We start from the raw sequence: 17,099 nt of genomic DNA, 5'->3' as shown, positions 1-17,099 counted from the left end.
GAGGTCTTTTGTCTCCCAATGAGAATGCTAGTAGGAGTCTGACATGTCTAGAAATCTAAAGGTTCCAGTGGTTTCTATGGAACATAATTCTCCTAAGTATATGCCCTCTCAGGCTTTGTCTGGAGCCAGAACTGGCCTAGCTATGGATTCCGATTTTTTTTTTTTACTAGATACAATGAGGTTTTCCCTGCTGCCCTATCTAAATTTCTAACATAGGAACTGACACCCAAATAATCCAGTCACTGATAAGGCCATTTTTTTGGGGCTGGAGAGAGAACGCAGTTGTTACAAGCACATGCTGTTCTTGCAGAGGAACCGAGTTCAGGTCTCCGCACTCAGGGTGGGCAGTACACAACAGCACGAACCTCCAGCTTCAAGGGCTCCTACAAGCTCACCTGGCCTCCATCTGTACTCACACACTCTAGTGCACACACCCACACACATATACACATAGTTATAAACATCAAACAATAAAATCAAAATGGCTTTAAAAGATTATTTTTCCACTACAACAGTCACAGATTCGCTACGAAAGATTCATCAAAATCCAGTCTTTGAAACGTTTTATTACCTGAAAAACACCTTTAAGCATTGATAGAATTTTAGTTTTCTCTTTCTTAACAATGCCTTTAAACAGTAATAGAATTCTGAGGTATAAGGATCATAAATATTTATTTTTCTTATTACTCACTCTCATTCATGCAGGATGAATAAAGGATTTTGGCTTTCTGTACAGCTTCAATATCCCGCCTTCGACTGACTGATTTCTCCAGAAGTGCTAGGAAGATGAAAATAGGATTCATTAGTATCTGCCCGTATACAATGTCAAATTGAAGGTCAGTCTCCAGAAAATTAAATACCAAGACAGACAACTCTGGAAAATGCCAGGAGTGCAGACAGCAGGGAAGGTTCCAAAGCTACTTGGGGTCCAAATAAAAACAATTGAACAGTATTTTATCCAAGGTTCTCCTAACTCAAAAGAAACTGAATGTTCAACATCCCTCTGAGGCTAGACTTTCTGCAGGGGTTAATTTCTTCTGCCATCTACACAAAAGAAAGCAGACTTCATTTATTAAAGAACCAAAAATAATTCAGTCTGTTGTTTCTGTACCAAGCAATACTCTTAGTGGAGGTAATTTCATCTGGGTTAAGTTTCTTGCCATTTTTTTTTTCATAACTCAGCCTCTCAGGGAGGTCACCCGGAAGAAAATTTCTCATTACAAGTCTTATTTGGTATTGTATAAACATGCCATGTACATGAAAATAAAAAGTTCTCACATCAGGAAATAAAGAATCGAGATTGGAAAGCCGACCCAAATTGTCTGAAAATGTGCCCATTCACACATGCAAAGTCCTGGATAAGTAAATGAGGCCATGTACAAAAACTGTTTGCCAGACCTTCTTGGAAAATTATTTTCTATTTATAAAATCATTATAAGAATGTTTGAAGATAAAAAAAAACAATGATTGCTGTCACTCTTCTTTCAAATAAGGAAAGAAGAAAGCCAGGACATAGTGGAAACAAACTTCTTCTCAGGGAAGGAGGGAGGGATTGGACTGAACTTGAGAGTATCAGTTTACCTTCATGAAGCCAAGTTGATGAATCCCTAGGGCAGACTGTAGCCCCTTTGGCACTGCCTATTTCCACTACATAAGATGGCTTCTCACAGGAAACACACTTGAAATTCTCCAAAACTCAGCGAAAAAGATGTTTTATATCTCTCTCAAAGGCTTCAAGGCACAATCTACAATGCTAATCAATTTGATAAAACACACACACACATTCCAAGAACTGACTTCTAAACCACAAGTTTCACATTTCAAAAACTGCAATACAAAGTTCTTTTCCAGGGTATTTTGTTTGGTTTTTTTTAAGACTTATTTTATTTTTTCCATGTATCTCTGTGTATCTCTATGTGTTTGCAAGTGCCAACAAAGGCCAGAAAAGGGATCCCTTGAAGCTAGAGTCACAGGCAGTTGTGAGCCGCCCTTGAGTGCTGGGAACTGAACAGGAGTCTTCTGCCAGAGCACCAAGCATCCTTCACTGCTAACAATCTCTCCAGGCCTACTTGACTTTTGTTTCTATGAGAACCGGTACATAGACCGAGCCCAGGACACTAGACAGATTCTAGCAAACTAACCTCTGGTTGAAGGTGAACATTTTCAACAACTTGTTTGGGGCATCTTGTGTATCATCATAGCAAGAAATATTGGAAAACTTGCTCCAGAAATAAAGAGGTTTTTTTGTGCAGTTTTGTCTATTTCAACATAGTTCTCAAACCACATCCATACCTACTTCATTCGAGCCATCTCACGTGTCTTTCTGTCACATGGCTTATGCAGGTTACAATCATTAGACTACTGGAAAGACATATTCAGAAGTAAATAATCCAAATTTCATTGAGGGTTCTTATTTAGGGTTTTATTGCTGTGAAGAGATACCATGACCATGGCAACTCTCATAAGGAAAACATTTAGTTGGGACTGGCTTACAGTTTAAGAGGTTTAGTCCATTATCATCATGACAGGGAACATGGTGGTATACAGGCAGACTTGGTGCTGGAGGAATAGCTGAAGAGTCCTACATCTTGCAGGCAACAGGAAGTAGACTAAACACTGGGTTGGGCGATATCCTCAGCATAGGAAACCTCAAAGCCAGCCCCCATAGTGATACACTTCATCCAACAAGGCCACACCTCCTTAGTGCCACTCCCTCTGGGGGCCACTTTCTTTCAAACCAGGACAGGTTCTGATGAAGTTTCAGTATTATAAACACTCTGCAGACTGCAAATATGACCACCTGAAGGGCCAAGAAAGAAGCCATAGGAGCAAAAACAAGCACCAGTCTTTAACAATTATTTGTGTGTGTTTTCATTGCATACTGTAGCTCACAGGAAGAAGAGGACACACACATGTTGAGCAAAACAGTCCTAAAATCCTAACCATGCACAAATATCAGTAATTTGTGCTGGACAAAATTCTGGTTTCTGTAGCAGAATTTGGCTTCTCAAACAGATTTAACAAATGCTAGGTTCTTTGTCCTTTCCTTTCCCTTCTCTCCGCGTTCTCTCTGTATCACAGCAGACAGAAAAGCATTGCTATGCAGATAGTGATGTGGCAATCAGCTCCCAGCACTATTTTCTTTATCTCTGCATGTGAATTAGTGAGGAGAGGAATAATATCAAGCCTGGAGAGTCATTAATAAGCAGAAAATAATACCTGCCTATCACAGGCAATTATTCAAGTTATTAAAATGTCTCCAAAATGTGGAAAGGTCTCATAGGTCGCCCATGCAGGACTTTCCCAGCATAACCAGTGTTGTTTAGTGGAAGGTTTTCAATGCTTCATACTCTTTCCTATAGGAAAAGAAAATGCCAATTCATAGAATCTTAAGACAGCCTACATCAAACTTCAAATTGGCTGGAAAAAAAATGTTCTCCTCAAATTATCTTAAAACTGCATATAGTAAACCAGGTAGTGGTAGCACGGCACTTAATAGGCAGGCAAATTTCTGTAAGTTCCAGGCTAGCCTGATCTACAAAATGAATTTCTCGGGACAGCTAGTGCGGCACAAAGAAACCCTATCTCAAAAAAACAAAACAAAACAAAACAAAACAAAACAAAAACAAAGAAAACCTGCATATGGGAAGTAGTCTTCTCCTCACTAAGATCAAATAAAACTGGTTTCAAAAAATAAGGCAGCTAGGTACACTAGCTCAGAAGGTGGAAACTTCAAGGTCATCCACAGGTACATAGCAAGCAATCTGAGACACATGAGAGCCTATCTCTCGAAAAAGAAAAAATAGATAAATCAAAAAAAAAAAACCTAGTAGCTTAATCTGGGTGACAGACCAAGTTAACCATATATAAAAGTGGATTGTTATTCATCTCGCTAGTATTTCCTCCATAACTATTTCTACTCTCCCCCTCCTGTTTCAGGTATGGGTGGCTATCAAGGTACTCCCTTTCTGTGCATTAGATGCTTGCTCAAAGGACCCCTGCTGTAGACACTTTGCAGAACTCTGCAGTTCTGCACACTTCCTCTGCTTCCATAACACAGGAAATGCCGACTAGCTATCTTGTAGTAAGTAGTGATCTCAAAGCTGCTTGGCCTATGTTCTTCATCCTGGACAGCAAGGCACTGCTTTTCCAAATACAAACATTGTCAATCAAATTATACTATGTATTCAACAGAAAATGCCCAGATCATAATTTGAAAGGATTCTGCAAAGTAAACACACAGAGGCAAGATTGTTACCAAAATCCCAGAAGCCCTATGGTCACTTCCTTATCACTGTCCCCAACCAGGATTATTCATTCTGGATGCATATTTTTGCTTGGTTTTGTGGCCTTTCACTGAACCGAAGACCTGGTTACACTGAGCAGTCTACTACTGAGCCTTACCTCCTCGCCCATTGTTGGCTCAACTCTGTTTCACAATACTTGCATAATTTAATTTTTTCTTTTGATTTATAAAAGATCCTCCTATAGTCCCCACATCTCCTTTTTGAGAACTACAAAATCTTCTCCCATTCTGTAGTTCTTATTTTCTTACTGGTATCTTGCAATGAAGTGAAATTTCAAATTTTCATATAGTTCTATTTCTCCATTTCTCCCTCTATGATTAATATTATTTGTTATTTTTTTAAAAAAAATCTACCCCCAAGTCACCGCAATGGCCCACATTTTCATCTAGAATCTTCCTTGCTACATATTCATAGCTACAGCTCATTTATAATTTCATTTTGTCCATGGTGTGGACAACCAAGGTTGGCCTTACCGGGGATGAATCATGAAAAAGGTTTAATAAGTAAGACATATTGGTCAATTCTTCTCAAATGATATCACCAGATACATTTTGGCATGAAAAAAATGGCACTGACATTCTTGGTACGGCCCCAGCTTAGCTCTTTTGCACTGCCTCTCTCAGCGTTTCCTTCCAGCCCATCTTCAACCCCTTGTATCAGTTGCCTATTCCCAGGAATCCTTTTTACTGGGGACCCCAGTATCCACACTGGACTGCAACTCAGGTAGGTTATGTTCACTGTCTTTCCCACCATCCCTTAAATTGTTTATCTTCAGGGCTCCTCTTAGCCCTATAGCAGCCTGCTTGCAGGATCCCTGCCTCCCATCACACTCCCATTCCCCGAGGACTCTGCCTCTTGGAAACAATTCCCCTAGCACTTTCCCAACATTCCCTCTCAGCCTTTCCTCCCGGCCCATCTTTATCCCTTTCTGCTGCCCACTGAGCCATCGAATAACTCTCTAGAACAACTCTCTACAAGGGAGCCCACAGCCACTAGACTTGCTTAGGATCTCAAGTGGACACAGACACCAAAGAACAGATCACCCACCCTCCAAAGACAAGACTAGGCATCAGGACCACAAAATATCTCAAATACCATCACTCCTGATGCCTTGACACTAGTGAAGAAAATCACAAACATGAACAGCCAAGACAATGTGCCTCCCCCAAAAGACAGTAACTCTATTACAGCAAGCCATGTGAAGGGGCCTGGTGCAGTACATGTCAGGGATTTAAAAATACGACGATGTTTAGGGACATTGAATAAATGCCTTAATGAAGTCTGTGAAACATAAACAGTTGAATGAAATAATAAAAACAATTCAAAATGTGCAAGAAGAGTTCAACAAAAAAAAAATGCCAGCACTTTTTCTGGGAGGAAAAGGCAGATGGATCTCTGAGTTCAAGGCAAGCTTGGTCTACAAAGAGAGTTCCAGGACAGCCAGTGCTACGCAGAGAAACCCTGTCTCAAAAAAAAAAAAAGACAAAAAAAAAAAAGAAAAGAAACAGGATCATGAAAGAAAGTCTAAGCTGAAAAAAAAGGAATAAAAATTGAAGAAGTCAAAGACATCAGAGCGACTCCTTAATCATCAGACTATAAGACAAAGAAAGAGTCTCAGGCATTGAAGATAAGGTAGAAGAAATGGATAGCTCAGTCAGAGAAAATGTTAAATCTAAAATGAACTTTTAAAATCTATGCGTAAAACATCTAAGAAATCTGGAACACTAAATCTATGAATAATAGAATAGAGGAAGGAGAAAAAACCCAGGTCAAAGGCACAGAAAATACTTTTAACATAGAAGAAAATTTTCCTAACCTAAAGAAGAAGATGCCTATCAGGGTAGAAGAAGCACACAGAACACCAAATAGACTGGTCCAGAAAATAAATTCTCCATGGCACATAATAATCAAAACACTAAATGTACAGAATAAAAAACATTAAAAGCTGCAAGGGGAAAAGTCCAACTAACATAAAAAGGCAGGTCTATAAGAATTACACCTGACTTCTTAATGTAGACTCTGAAAGCCAGAAGGGTCTTGACAGATGTCCTGAATACCCTAAGAGACTACAGACACCAGCCCAGACTACCATACCCAGCTAAACTTTCAATCACCACAGATGAAGAAAACAAGATATTCCATGATAAAGTAAATTAAAGCAGTATCTATCACCCAATTCATCTCAACGGAAGGCATTAGAAAGACAACTCAGGTCTGAAGAGACAAACTACAACCAAGAAGACATGAAGAATAAATGATTGCAGGCAAGTAAATCAAAAGAGGGGGAAAAACCAATACAACAAAATAACAAGAATCCATAAACTAAACACTGCTCATTGATAACTCTCAGTATTGATGACCTCAAATCTCCAATAAAAAGACATAGACTAAGAAGCAGATTAGAACACAGGATGCATAATTCTGCTGCATCCAAGTCGCACACCTCACCCTAAATGGAGAAATGCTGGGGGTAAATAAGGTCCTAAATCAAATGGACCCAGCAGATACAGCACGCGTCACCCGAAAACAGAACATATTTCCTCTCAGCATCACACTGAACTTTTTCCAAAATTAACCACATGCTTGGACACAAAGCAAGGCTCAACAGACATAAGAAAATTAAAATAACACCCTGCATCCCTTCTGACCACCCCAGATTAAAGCTGGAGATCAACAACAAAAACAGAAAGCTTATGAACTCGTGGAAAGTTAACAACTTACTACTGAATAAAAACTGGGTCAACACAGAACTTCAAAAATAATTAAAGACCTTCTAGGATTGAAGAAAAATGAACACACAACACACCCAAACTCATAGGACATAACGAAGGCAGTTGTAAGAGACACATTCGTAGCATTAGCTGCTATTACAAAACTTGGAGAGATCCCACTTTAGTAACTTAACAGCATACTCCAAAGCATTAGAACAGTGGTTTGCAACCTGTGGTTTACAACCCTTTGGGGGTCAATCGATCCTTTCACAGGGGTCACATATTGGCTATTTTGCATATCAAATGTTTATATTATGATTCACGACAGTAGCAAAGTTACAGTTATAAAGTAGCAACGAAAGAGTTTTATGGTTGGAGGCCAACACAGCATGAGAAACTGTGGTCAAGGGTCACAGCATTAGCAGGTTAAGAATCACTGCTCTAGAATAAGAAAAAATAACATTCAAAAGGAATGAGAAGCAGAAATAAATTCAGAGCCAAAATCAATAAAAAAAAAACACTAACAAGCAATACAAAGAATCAGTAAAACTAAGAGTTGATTCTTTGAGAAAATCAGTAAGATTGGCAAACCCTTAACCAAATCAACTAAAAGACAGAAAAGGGAAATCCAAATTAATAAGATTTGATAGCAAAAGAAGGAAATAACAAAAAACAACAAAGAAATCCAGATTTGACGTCTTGGCTAGAGCCATGAGACAACTAGCGGTAGCTAAGGTTTTAAGTAATATATTGAATAGGTATGGAGAATGGGGAAATCCTTGTCTTCTTCCTAATTTTAGTGAAAATGCCTGGAGTTTCTCACTGTTTAGGTTGATGGTGGCTTTGGGCTGTAAATCTCCTTCATTATGTTGAAGTATATCCCTTGTATCCACAATCTCTCGGACTTTTATCATGATGAGATATTGGATTGTCTGTATCCAATGAGATGGTTTTTGTCTTTAAGTCTGCTTATATGGTAGATTATGTTCAATTTATGTATGATGAACCATTCCTGCATCTCAGAGATGAAGTCTACTTGATCATGGTGGATAATATTTTGTATATATTCTTGTATTTGGCTTGCAAGTATTTTATTAACAATTTTTGTATTTATGTTGATAAGGGATATTGATCTGTAATTTTCTTTTGGGGTGGGTTTTGTGTGGCTTATATATCAGAGTAATCATGAAAAGAATTAGATAATATTCCTTCTGTTTCTATTTTGCAGAATAATTTTAGAAGTATCAGTGTTAATTCTTCTTTGTAGGTCTGTTAGAATTCTACACTGAATCTTCTGGCCTTGTGGTTTTCTTCTTGAGTGGGGTGAAGGAAATTTGGGAGACTTTTAATTACTGTTTCAATTTCACTGGGGCTTTTGAGTATGTTTAAATAGATTATTTGCTGTTGATTAACTTTGGTAGGTTGCATATATCAAAAAGATGTATCCATTTCTTTTAGGTTTTCCAGCTTGATAGAGCAGAGATTTTTTTTATTATAAAAACATGCTTTATTTTGTAGACAGCAAGTAAACAGTGATTTTTTATTAGATTTTTCTTAGTTAAAACAATTTTTAAATTTAAATATATTTGGTTCATATTCTTCCTCTCCCCAAGTCCTTTCAGATCTGCTTCCCATTCCTACCCATGTACCTTTAAGTTCTTTCCCAAAACACAAACAAAAACCCAATACAATAACAAGACTCCCCTGAACCAAGAAAACAAAATAAAACACCACCCCCACCAAAAAAATAAAAAAATAAAATAAAAAACACCAAATTATAAGCAAATAAAAGTACACACAATTAAACACTGAGCTATCCATTATATGTTGGTCAAGTACTCCTGAACACGAGGCCTGCTCTGGAGTGGTTGATATACCCAGTGTCAATCCATTGGAGAAATCCGATTTCCCTCTCCCAGAAGATATAAATGACAGTTCAGTTGCTAAACTTTACCCTAATAGCTAGGTTTTCATTCATTCATTCATTTCTTAAATATAACAAAATAAAATAAAATAAGATAAAACAAACGCTACTAGTTTGGAGTTTGACAAGACAAACCAACAGAAGGAAAAGAACTCAAGACAAGGGACAAGCACCAGAGAGCCACTCATTCACACACTCAGGATTCTCATAAAAACACTAAACTGGAAGCCTTAATAGATGCTCAGAAGAACTGCTATAGATCTATCCAGGCACTGTGTATGTGGCTTCAGTCTCTGTGAATTCCTATGAGTTTTGCCAATGTTGGTCTGGAGGGCCTTAAAATAAACATCCTTATGAATCTCTGGATTTCCTGTCTGTTGTAATGTCACCCTTTGCATCTCTAAGTTTATTAATTTGGAATCTCTCTGTGTCTTTTAATTTCACTAAGAAGTTCCTTTGTTATTACATAGGGCATGGTATGAGTTTCTTGTGGGTCTTTTTCTTGTTTTTGTTAAAAGACAGAGTGAGAAAGGGCAAAGTTGGATGAGTGAAAAGGTAGAGAAGGTAGGGTGGATCCGGGAGGAATTAGGGAGGGGAAATCATAACCAGAATACATTGTATAAAAATTTTGCAACTTAAAAAAACTGTAAAACCTTTACAAGTTATATAGGTAAAAAGCTGGCATTGACTATAGTTATTATTGGTAACAGTCAAATCTGAAGACCCAAGGCCTAGAGTTTGGTGCACAAAGCTAGTGCTTAGCAAATACTTCCTGAGTTAAATTTCTGAGGAAAAAAGGCAGAATTTTTCATTCAATTGCACAAGCAATGCAAAAAGCTAAACTGACTACCTTTATCATTTCTTACTATCATGAGCAATATCCTGGCCATGTAACACCAAAATCTCTGGTTTTGTTCACATTCCAGTCCGTATCACCCAAGACCCTATTCACGTGTTTCCATGGATACTAGTTTGATTTTACCAATTGTCTCATATTAATCACCCATTTTCAATGCTCTGTTTTTCAGTACCTGGAGGAAAATGTTTCATGTTCCTTTTAACTTGGAAGTCCAGAGAACATCTACCCTGTCCGCTTGATTTACTCCTCCTACTCACAGCATTTATTGATCACTGTAGAACTAAGAAGAAAATTTCAAAGGATACTGAGATTCCTGAGGACATCACAGTACCCTTGTGAATCAGAAGTTTACGAAAGCCACAGACATTTAAGGTCAGTCACTTCAAGTTTGCAACAGTTAGAAACTAAACAGTGAATAAAGTCTTAAAATTTCCAACTGCTCATGAAAAGGTTCAGGTACATGAGTAAAAATTTATCAAGAATCTTGGTACTGAACTGATAGCATGGAGCCACAGAGAGCTTTACAGGGCACCTCCATTCTATTCTCTCTTTATCCCCTATGAGATGTCTGAGATTTCCCTGAGTGCCATATACTCTGAAAGGGATCCTTAGGCTATTAAGAAACCAGTGAATGCAGTAGTCACAAATAGCATAAAACATCTCGGAGTAACTCTAAGCAAACAAGTGGAGGACTTGTATGACAAAAACTTTAAATCTTTGAAGAAATAAATTGAAGAAGACACCAGAAAGTGGAAAGATCTCCCATGCTCATGGGTAGGTAGAATTAACATAGTAAAAATAGCAATCTTACCAAAAGCAATATACAGATTCAATGCAATGCCCAGCAAAATTCTTCGCAGACCTCAAAAGAACGATACTCAACTTCATATGGAAAAGCAAAAGAAAACAGGATAACCAAAACAATCCTGTACAATAAAAGACCTTCTGAAAGCATCACAATCCCTGACTTCAAACTCTACTACAGAACTACAGTACTGAAAACAGCTTGCTATTGGCATAAGAACAGACAGAAGGATCAATGGAACCAAATAGAAGTTCCGTATATTAATCCACACACCTTTGAACACCTGATTTTTGACAAAGAAGCAAAAAATATCAAATGGAAAAAGAAAGCATATTTAACAAATGGTGCTGGCATAACTGGATATCAACATGTAGAAGAATGAAAATAGACCCATATCTATCACCATGCACAAAACTCAAGTCCAAATGGATCAAAGACCTCAACATAAAACCAGCCATACTGAATCTTATAGAAGACAAAGTGGGAAGTACATTTGAACACATTGGCACAGGAGACCACTTCCTAAATATAACCCCAGCAGTACAGACACTGGGAGAAACTATTAATAAATAGAACCTCCTGAAACTGAAAAGCTTCTGTAAATCAAAGGACACAGTCAACAAGACAAAACAACAGCCTACAGAATGGGAAAAAGATCTTCACTAACCCCACATCAGACAGAGGTCTGATCTCCAAAATACACAAAGAACTCAAGAACTTGGTCATCAAAAGAACAAATAATCCAATTTTTAAAAATGGAATGCAGACCTAAACAGAGAACTCTCAACAGAGGAATCTAAAATGGCTGAAAGACACTTAAGGAAATGTTCAACATCCTTAGTCATCAGAGAAACATCAGAACAACTGTGAGATTCCATCTTACACCTGTAAGAATGGTCAAGATCAAAAACACTGATGACAACTTATGCTGGAAAGGATGTGGGGTAAAGGGAACACTTCTGCATTGCTGGTGGGGATAGAAGCTGGTACAGCCCCTTTGGATGTCAGTGTGGCCATTTCTCAAAAAATTAGGAAACAACCTTCCTCAAGACCCAGTAATACCACTTTTGGGTATATATCCAAAGGATGCTCAATCGTGCCACAAGGACATGTGCTCAACTATGTTCATAGCAGCATTGTTTGTCATAGCCAGAACCTGGAAACAACCTAAATGTCCCTCGACCGAAGAATGGATAAGGAAAATGTGGTACATTTACACAATGGAGTACTACACAGCAGAAAAAATAACGACATCTTGAATTTTGCAGGAAAATGGATGGAGCTAGAAAGCATCGTTTTGAGTGAGATAACCCAGACCCAGAAAGACAATTACCACATGTACTCACTCATAAGCGGTTTTCAAACATAAAGCAAAGAAAACCAGCCTACAATTCACAATCCCAGAGAACCTAGACAACAATGTGGACCCTAAGAGATCTAATCTACATGGGAAGTAGAAAAAGACAAAAATCTCCTTAATAAATTGGGAGCATGGGGACTATGGGAGAGGGTTGATGGAAAGGGGAGAGGCAGGAAGGGGAGCAGAGGAAAACGTATAGCTCAATATCAATTTTAAAATGGAAAAAAAGAAACCAGTGAATGCTGGAGCAATTTGCTTAATTTGCTCTTGAAAACTTTCACATCAACTTCGCTATGGTAAATTCTGAAATTTCATTTAGATTATGCCAACACTTCTCCTTTGGAAATCAAAGGATTTCTTAATTTTAATGAGAGAAACAACATGAAAATTGAAAACTTTGGAACACCAAAATTTGTACTGGAAGTTTCCATACCTACATAATGAACAAAATGTTCTCTAAACATGCACACACACACACACACACACACACACACACACACACACACACACATACACTATATGTATATATAATCTTTATAACTATAGTACCATGGCCTGATTTCTCTTTGGGCAATGCTTAAAAGCCACCTTTAGATGGTCCATGATTGAATGTTGCCTCTAACTTCACTATTTTTAGTCCTTGTTGATTTTCCGGGCTGCAGACTTCAAACCAAGCCTGCTTTCTAGGCTCCTTGGCTTATTTACTGTACCGATTTATATTTTCATCTTTCTAACTCACAGCAGCATGAGTGTTAAAGCTTTATACAGTTAAACATGGAGAGCAGATCAGCTCCTAAAGTCCGATGTTATTCCCTTTAAAAAATAAAACTCAAACAAACCGGGTCATAGTCCATGGATCCTATAGCCCTCATATTTTACACAAATGGCATGGCACTGAGCTTTCTAGTTCCTTAGCCCTGCAGCCAGCCAAGCATGAGATTAGCTGAGTCTGCTTGACATACTGAAAAGACAATAAGAACCAGTATTTCTCATTCTTCTAGAAAACTTCTACCTACATATAGGAAGAGAAACTGTCAGAATGATTTTCTCTGTCCATTTTTTATGACTATCTTAAAAGTAATAATTGTTGGTTAGGCTCAGCTCAAGTGAAAGGGGCAAGGATGACTTTAGGAGGATTAAAAACTTCTAACTCATTAATCTAAATCATAGGTTACCAAATAACACAAAATACCTCCTTTTAACACAAAGGACCTCTTTGTCCAGAAGAAAATCAATTTTAGAAAACTGCCAGATACTACAAAACTCTGATGGAAAGTTATTATTTTATTATGTTCACTTATAAGTGAATTAATTTATAAAGATTATACTTATCAAGGTTACAGTTAAAATAATTTAAATTTTAGCAATGCTCTTTGATAGCACAGTAGTACAATGAATCTGCCAATATGATATTTAAACTCAGGAAAATAACTTTCCTATTTCAATAATTCAGTGTAAAGCTTGCTCTGAAATTGAAGCCATTAAAATCCACCTTCAGTTTCACCTACAATAAAAATTCTAGCTACCTTTTATTCTCCTGCCTTCTATTTCAACCTCCCTAGGCAAAGGCCAAGTATGGTTGCAAACTCCTTGAGGTGGTCCATCCTGAGTAATCCTGAGATAGCCAAGGACCCAATAAAGCTACCGTGGATCAGTAACCATCTGTGCTGTGCCCACTATAGTGTTCTTGACCAGAGTTAACTTCCAAAGCATCCCTAAGACATTTATCATTAATCCTACTCTGCAGGTTGAAAAATAATAATTAAAAAAAAACTTAAAAACTTATCCAAGGAGATTTAGCTGCTGGAATTTAGAATATGGACCTGGACCCAATTCTAGAACTCTTGTTCAATCAACCATCAGATACTCAGCAAAATTCCACAAGTTGGTTTCTTTGGGAGATTACTAGGCTCTCCAGTGCTAGACCAGAAATACCAGTGCCCTTGTAGAATTTCCCAACGATCCTTCAAACTTAACTGGTTATATACAATCTTGATTTACAATGGAGAAATGACTTTATGCTCAGCCTCTCCTTTGTTCTCTCATTCTATTTTGTGACCAGGAATATCGGTTCCTGGGGCACCTAGGCAGAGATGAGAGAGTTGGAGAGCTTGGAGAAGAACCAAGTTAGCATTGCTCAAGGTTTCCTGTCACATCATTTTCTAACCCAAGCTATTGCTATCCAAACTTGAGTGGGCATCACCATTAGAAGAGATTAAGGCACAGATAGCTGGGTCCTTTCGGAGTATCTTATTTAGTCAATCTGAAATGGAGTCTATGATGCACTTATTTTTTTGTTTTTCTTTGTTGGTTTTTTTTTTTGGTTTTTTTAAGACAAAGTCTCTTTGTGTATGCCTGACTGCCCTGAAACTTGCTCTGTAGATCAGGCTGGCCTTAAACTCAGAGATCCATCTACCTTTGACTCCCAAGTACTTAGATTAAAGGCATGTGCTACCACCACCTGGATGATTTTACACTTCTAGTGAACTCCAAGGTAAAGCTGAAGTTGCAGGACCAGAGAATACATTTTGAGAACCACTACTTTAAACCAACAACACTTACCAGTCAGTAATTCCTGATATCTAGAATCCTATCCCACTCAAGATCAAGCAAGATTGTTTTAGCTTTCTTTCGCTCAGTCTACACCTCTGTTTCTTTATTGGTTTTCTTCAGTTGTGTGTGTGTGTGTGTGTGTGTGTGTGTGTGTGTGTCCATGCTTATGTGTATGTGTGTTTGTGTGTATGTACATGCTCATGCATGTGCAAATGGACGTGTGTATATATATGCAAGTGGAGATCATAGGATAACCTCCAATACCACTCCTTTTGTGTGTATGTATCTTTGTGTGTGAATGTGTCTATGCGTGTGAGTGCCACGATGCATATATGGAGGTCATAGGGCAACCTTGAGTGTTGATCTTTGCCTTCCATTTGGTTGTTCTCCAATGTGTACCCTGATCTACCTGGTCCATGGACTTCTAAAGATTCTCCTGTCTCATCCTTTTATCTTGCCACAAGGTGTGCTGAGATCACAGACCTCTGCCCAGCTTTTGCATGGTATCTTGATTACACCATGACCAAAACAACTTATAGAAGAGTCTATTGGGGCTTACAGTTTCAGAGCGTGAGCCCATGATGATCATACCGGGGGACTTGGCAACAGGCAGGCAGGCATGGCGCTAGAGCAGTAGCTGAGCATTTAGATCTTCAGGCACAGCCATGAGGAAGAGAGCAATATAACTGGGAACGGTGTGGGCTTTTGAAACTTCAACGCCCACCTCCAGTGACATACCTCTTCCGAAAAAAAAAAAAAAAAAGAACACCTCTGAATCCTTCCAAACAGTAAGTGTTCACTTATATTGAACCCATGAGGACCATTCTCAATCAAAGCACAATATGTGGGCTTTGGGCATCTAAACTCAGGTCCTCACATTTGCACAACAAGTGTTTCCCCAAGGCCACCCTTCCCATTTTTTGAGACAAGGTCTCTCACTAGCCTAGAACTTGCCAAGTAAAATAGGCTGACTAGCCAGCAAGCCCCAGGAATCTGCTTGCCTGCCTTCCTAGTGCTAGGATTGCAAGCACTACTCCACAAAACTAGCTTTTTAGATGACTTCCAGGAGTAGGATTCAAAGCAAGAATTTTACCAACTGAGCTAGCCCCCCCCCCCGTTTTTTCTTCTGCTTTTGTGATCCTTGGGTATATGAGGGGGTATTGTTCGTTTGTTTTTGAGGCAGGACATCTAGTTTTAAATTCCCTATGTAACCAAGAAGGACCTTGAACTTCTGATCCTTCTACCCCCTGTCTTCATCTCCTGGTTACATAGGATTGTGCATGTGCACCATCATGCCAGATCTTAAACAGTGCTGAAGATCAGACTCAGGTTGTTGTGTATTACTAGACAGATATTCCACCAACTGAGCTACACCACAAGCCCTACAACTCCCCTTGAATTCAGTGCCAGTGTTGTCTGAGGAGAGCACAAAACGGTTTGTTTCGCTTTAGGAAGTGTCTGTCTCCTTGCATTTTGATCTTAGTTCCTCCGATTTTCCAGTCCCAGATTTAGAAACATCCTTTCTTAAAAGCAAAGTGCAACGGGAGTTCGAGGTGAGGGCTGATTTACTGGTTTGCGTGGGGATGATCTATGCTGTACCAGAAAGATTTAAAAAAGAGAAAAAATGACATAGGACATCTGTTTTCAATTCTAGCTTGTATAACACCCTATGGGGAAAAGAGGAGGATAAATAGGGTACACCCCAAATCCTAAAAAGTATGAGCTCCAGACTTTGTGAGTCTTCTCTCATCTATGAAAGCAGCTTCAAAACACTGTAAACATAGGTTTTAAAACCACATCCTAACTAACCCCTGCTTTGACTTCTACCTGACATAAGGAGGTGAGAGGGGGATGGGTTCTATTCCTGGATTTTCAAACAATAATGTGTGATTCAGTGAGACTATCTCTTGAAAATTGGGCTGCTGATAGTGGAGGGTTAGAGGACATATTCCCTTTGTTTCCCTGCCCAGACTCTTCTCCCCGCAAAGAGGGGGAGCAATAGGTTCATTAGCATCACCAGAGAACTCCAAAAGGTACAAGGACTGAAAGGCTGTGTGCTAACTACCCACAAGATGGTTTATAATGGCTTCCCCACCAGATGCTGCCCGTGACTGAGGGTACTTGGGCACATCCTACAGTCACAGAAACCAGGGGCAACGAAGGTACAGCAGTGACCCTTACAGCTGACTTAAAGGAAAAATGGGAAAAAAGAGAATCAAAATGCTTCCGAGTCGCCTGCAACAAAATCTGCCTTCACATAAATGGGCACAATGGGGTATGATGAGCTGGTGTCCAACACATCAGCCCCTGCCTCCGAGTCATTCTCCACAGGCAGCCAGTATACTTCGGCAGAACACATCACTCATCCGGGCTCTTGACATGACATTTACAAATGGCTTCCCATTGCCTTAGGATAAAGTCTAAGATCTTTACACAGCCTACAAGGGCAGCATGCTCTGGCCTCTACCCTCCTCTTCTCTTTTGTCTTTTGGCCCTCTTCCCTTCCAAGTCGGAGCTCGGAGCACACGGAGCTTCCTGCATTTCCTCAAAGGCACCAGCTGGACAGAGCCTCCACTCCTG

General features: G+C 39.0%; 1 protein-coding gene across 1 annotated transcript in view; it reads right to left on the bottom strand.

Annotated features, from left to right (window-relative positions):
* Phex (phosphate regulating endopeptidase X-linked) overlaps positions 1-17,099 on the bottom strand; it is a 201,294-nt gene that overhangs the window by 158,848 nt on the left and 25,347 nt on the right. Inside the window, exon 4 of the mRNA XM_048440730.3 lies at positions 692-778. Coding sequence (XP_048296687.1) covers positions 692-778 — 87 coding nt within the window. The remainder of the gene's footprint in view (positions 1-691; positions 779-17,099) is intronic.

This window comes from Myodes glareolus, chromosome X, assembly GCF_982192425.1.
Source record: "Myodes glareolus chromosome X, mMyoGla1.1, whole genome shotgun sequence".
In the NCBI taxonomy this organism is placed as follows: Eukaryota; Metazoa; Chordata; class Mammalia; order Rodentia; family Cricetidae; genus Myodes; species Myodes glareolus.
Note: the sequence above shows the minus strand (reverse complement) of the source record. Positions and strands in the feature narration are given on the sequence as shown.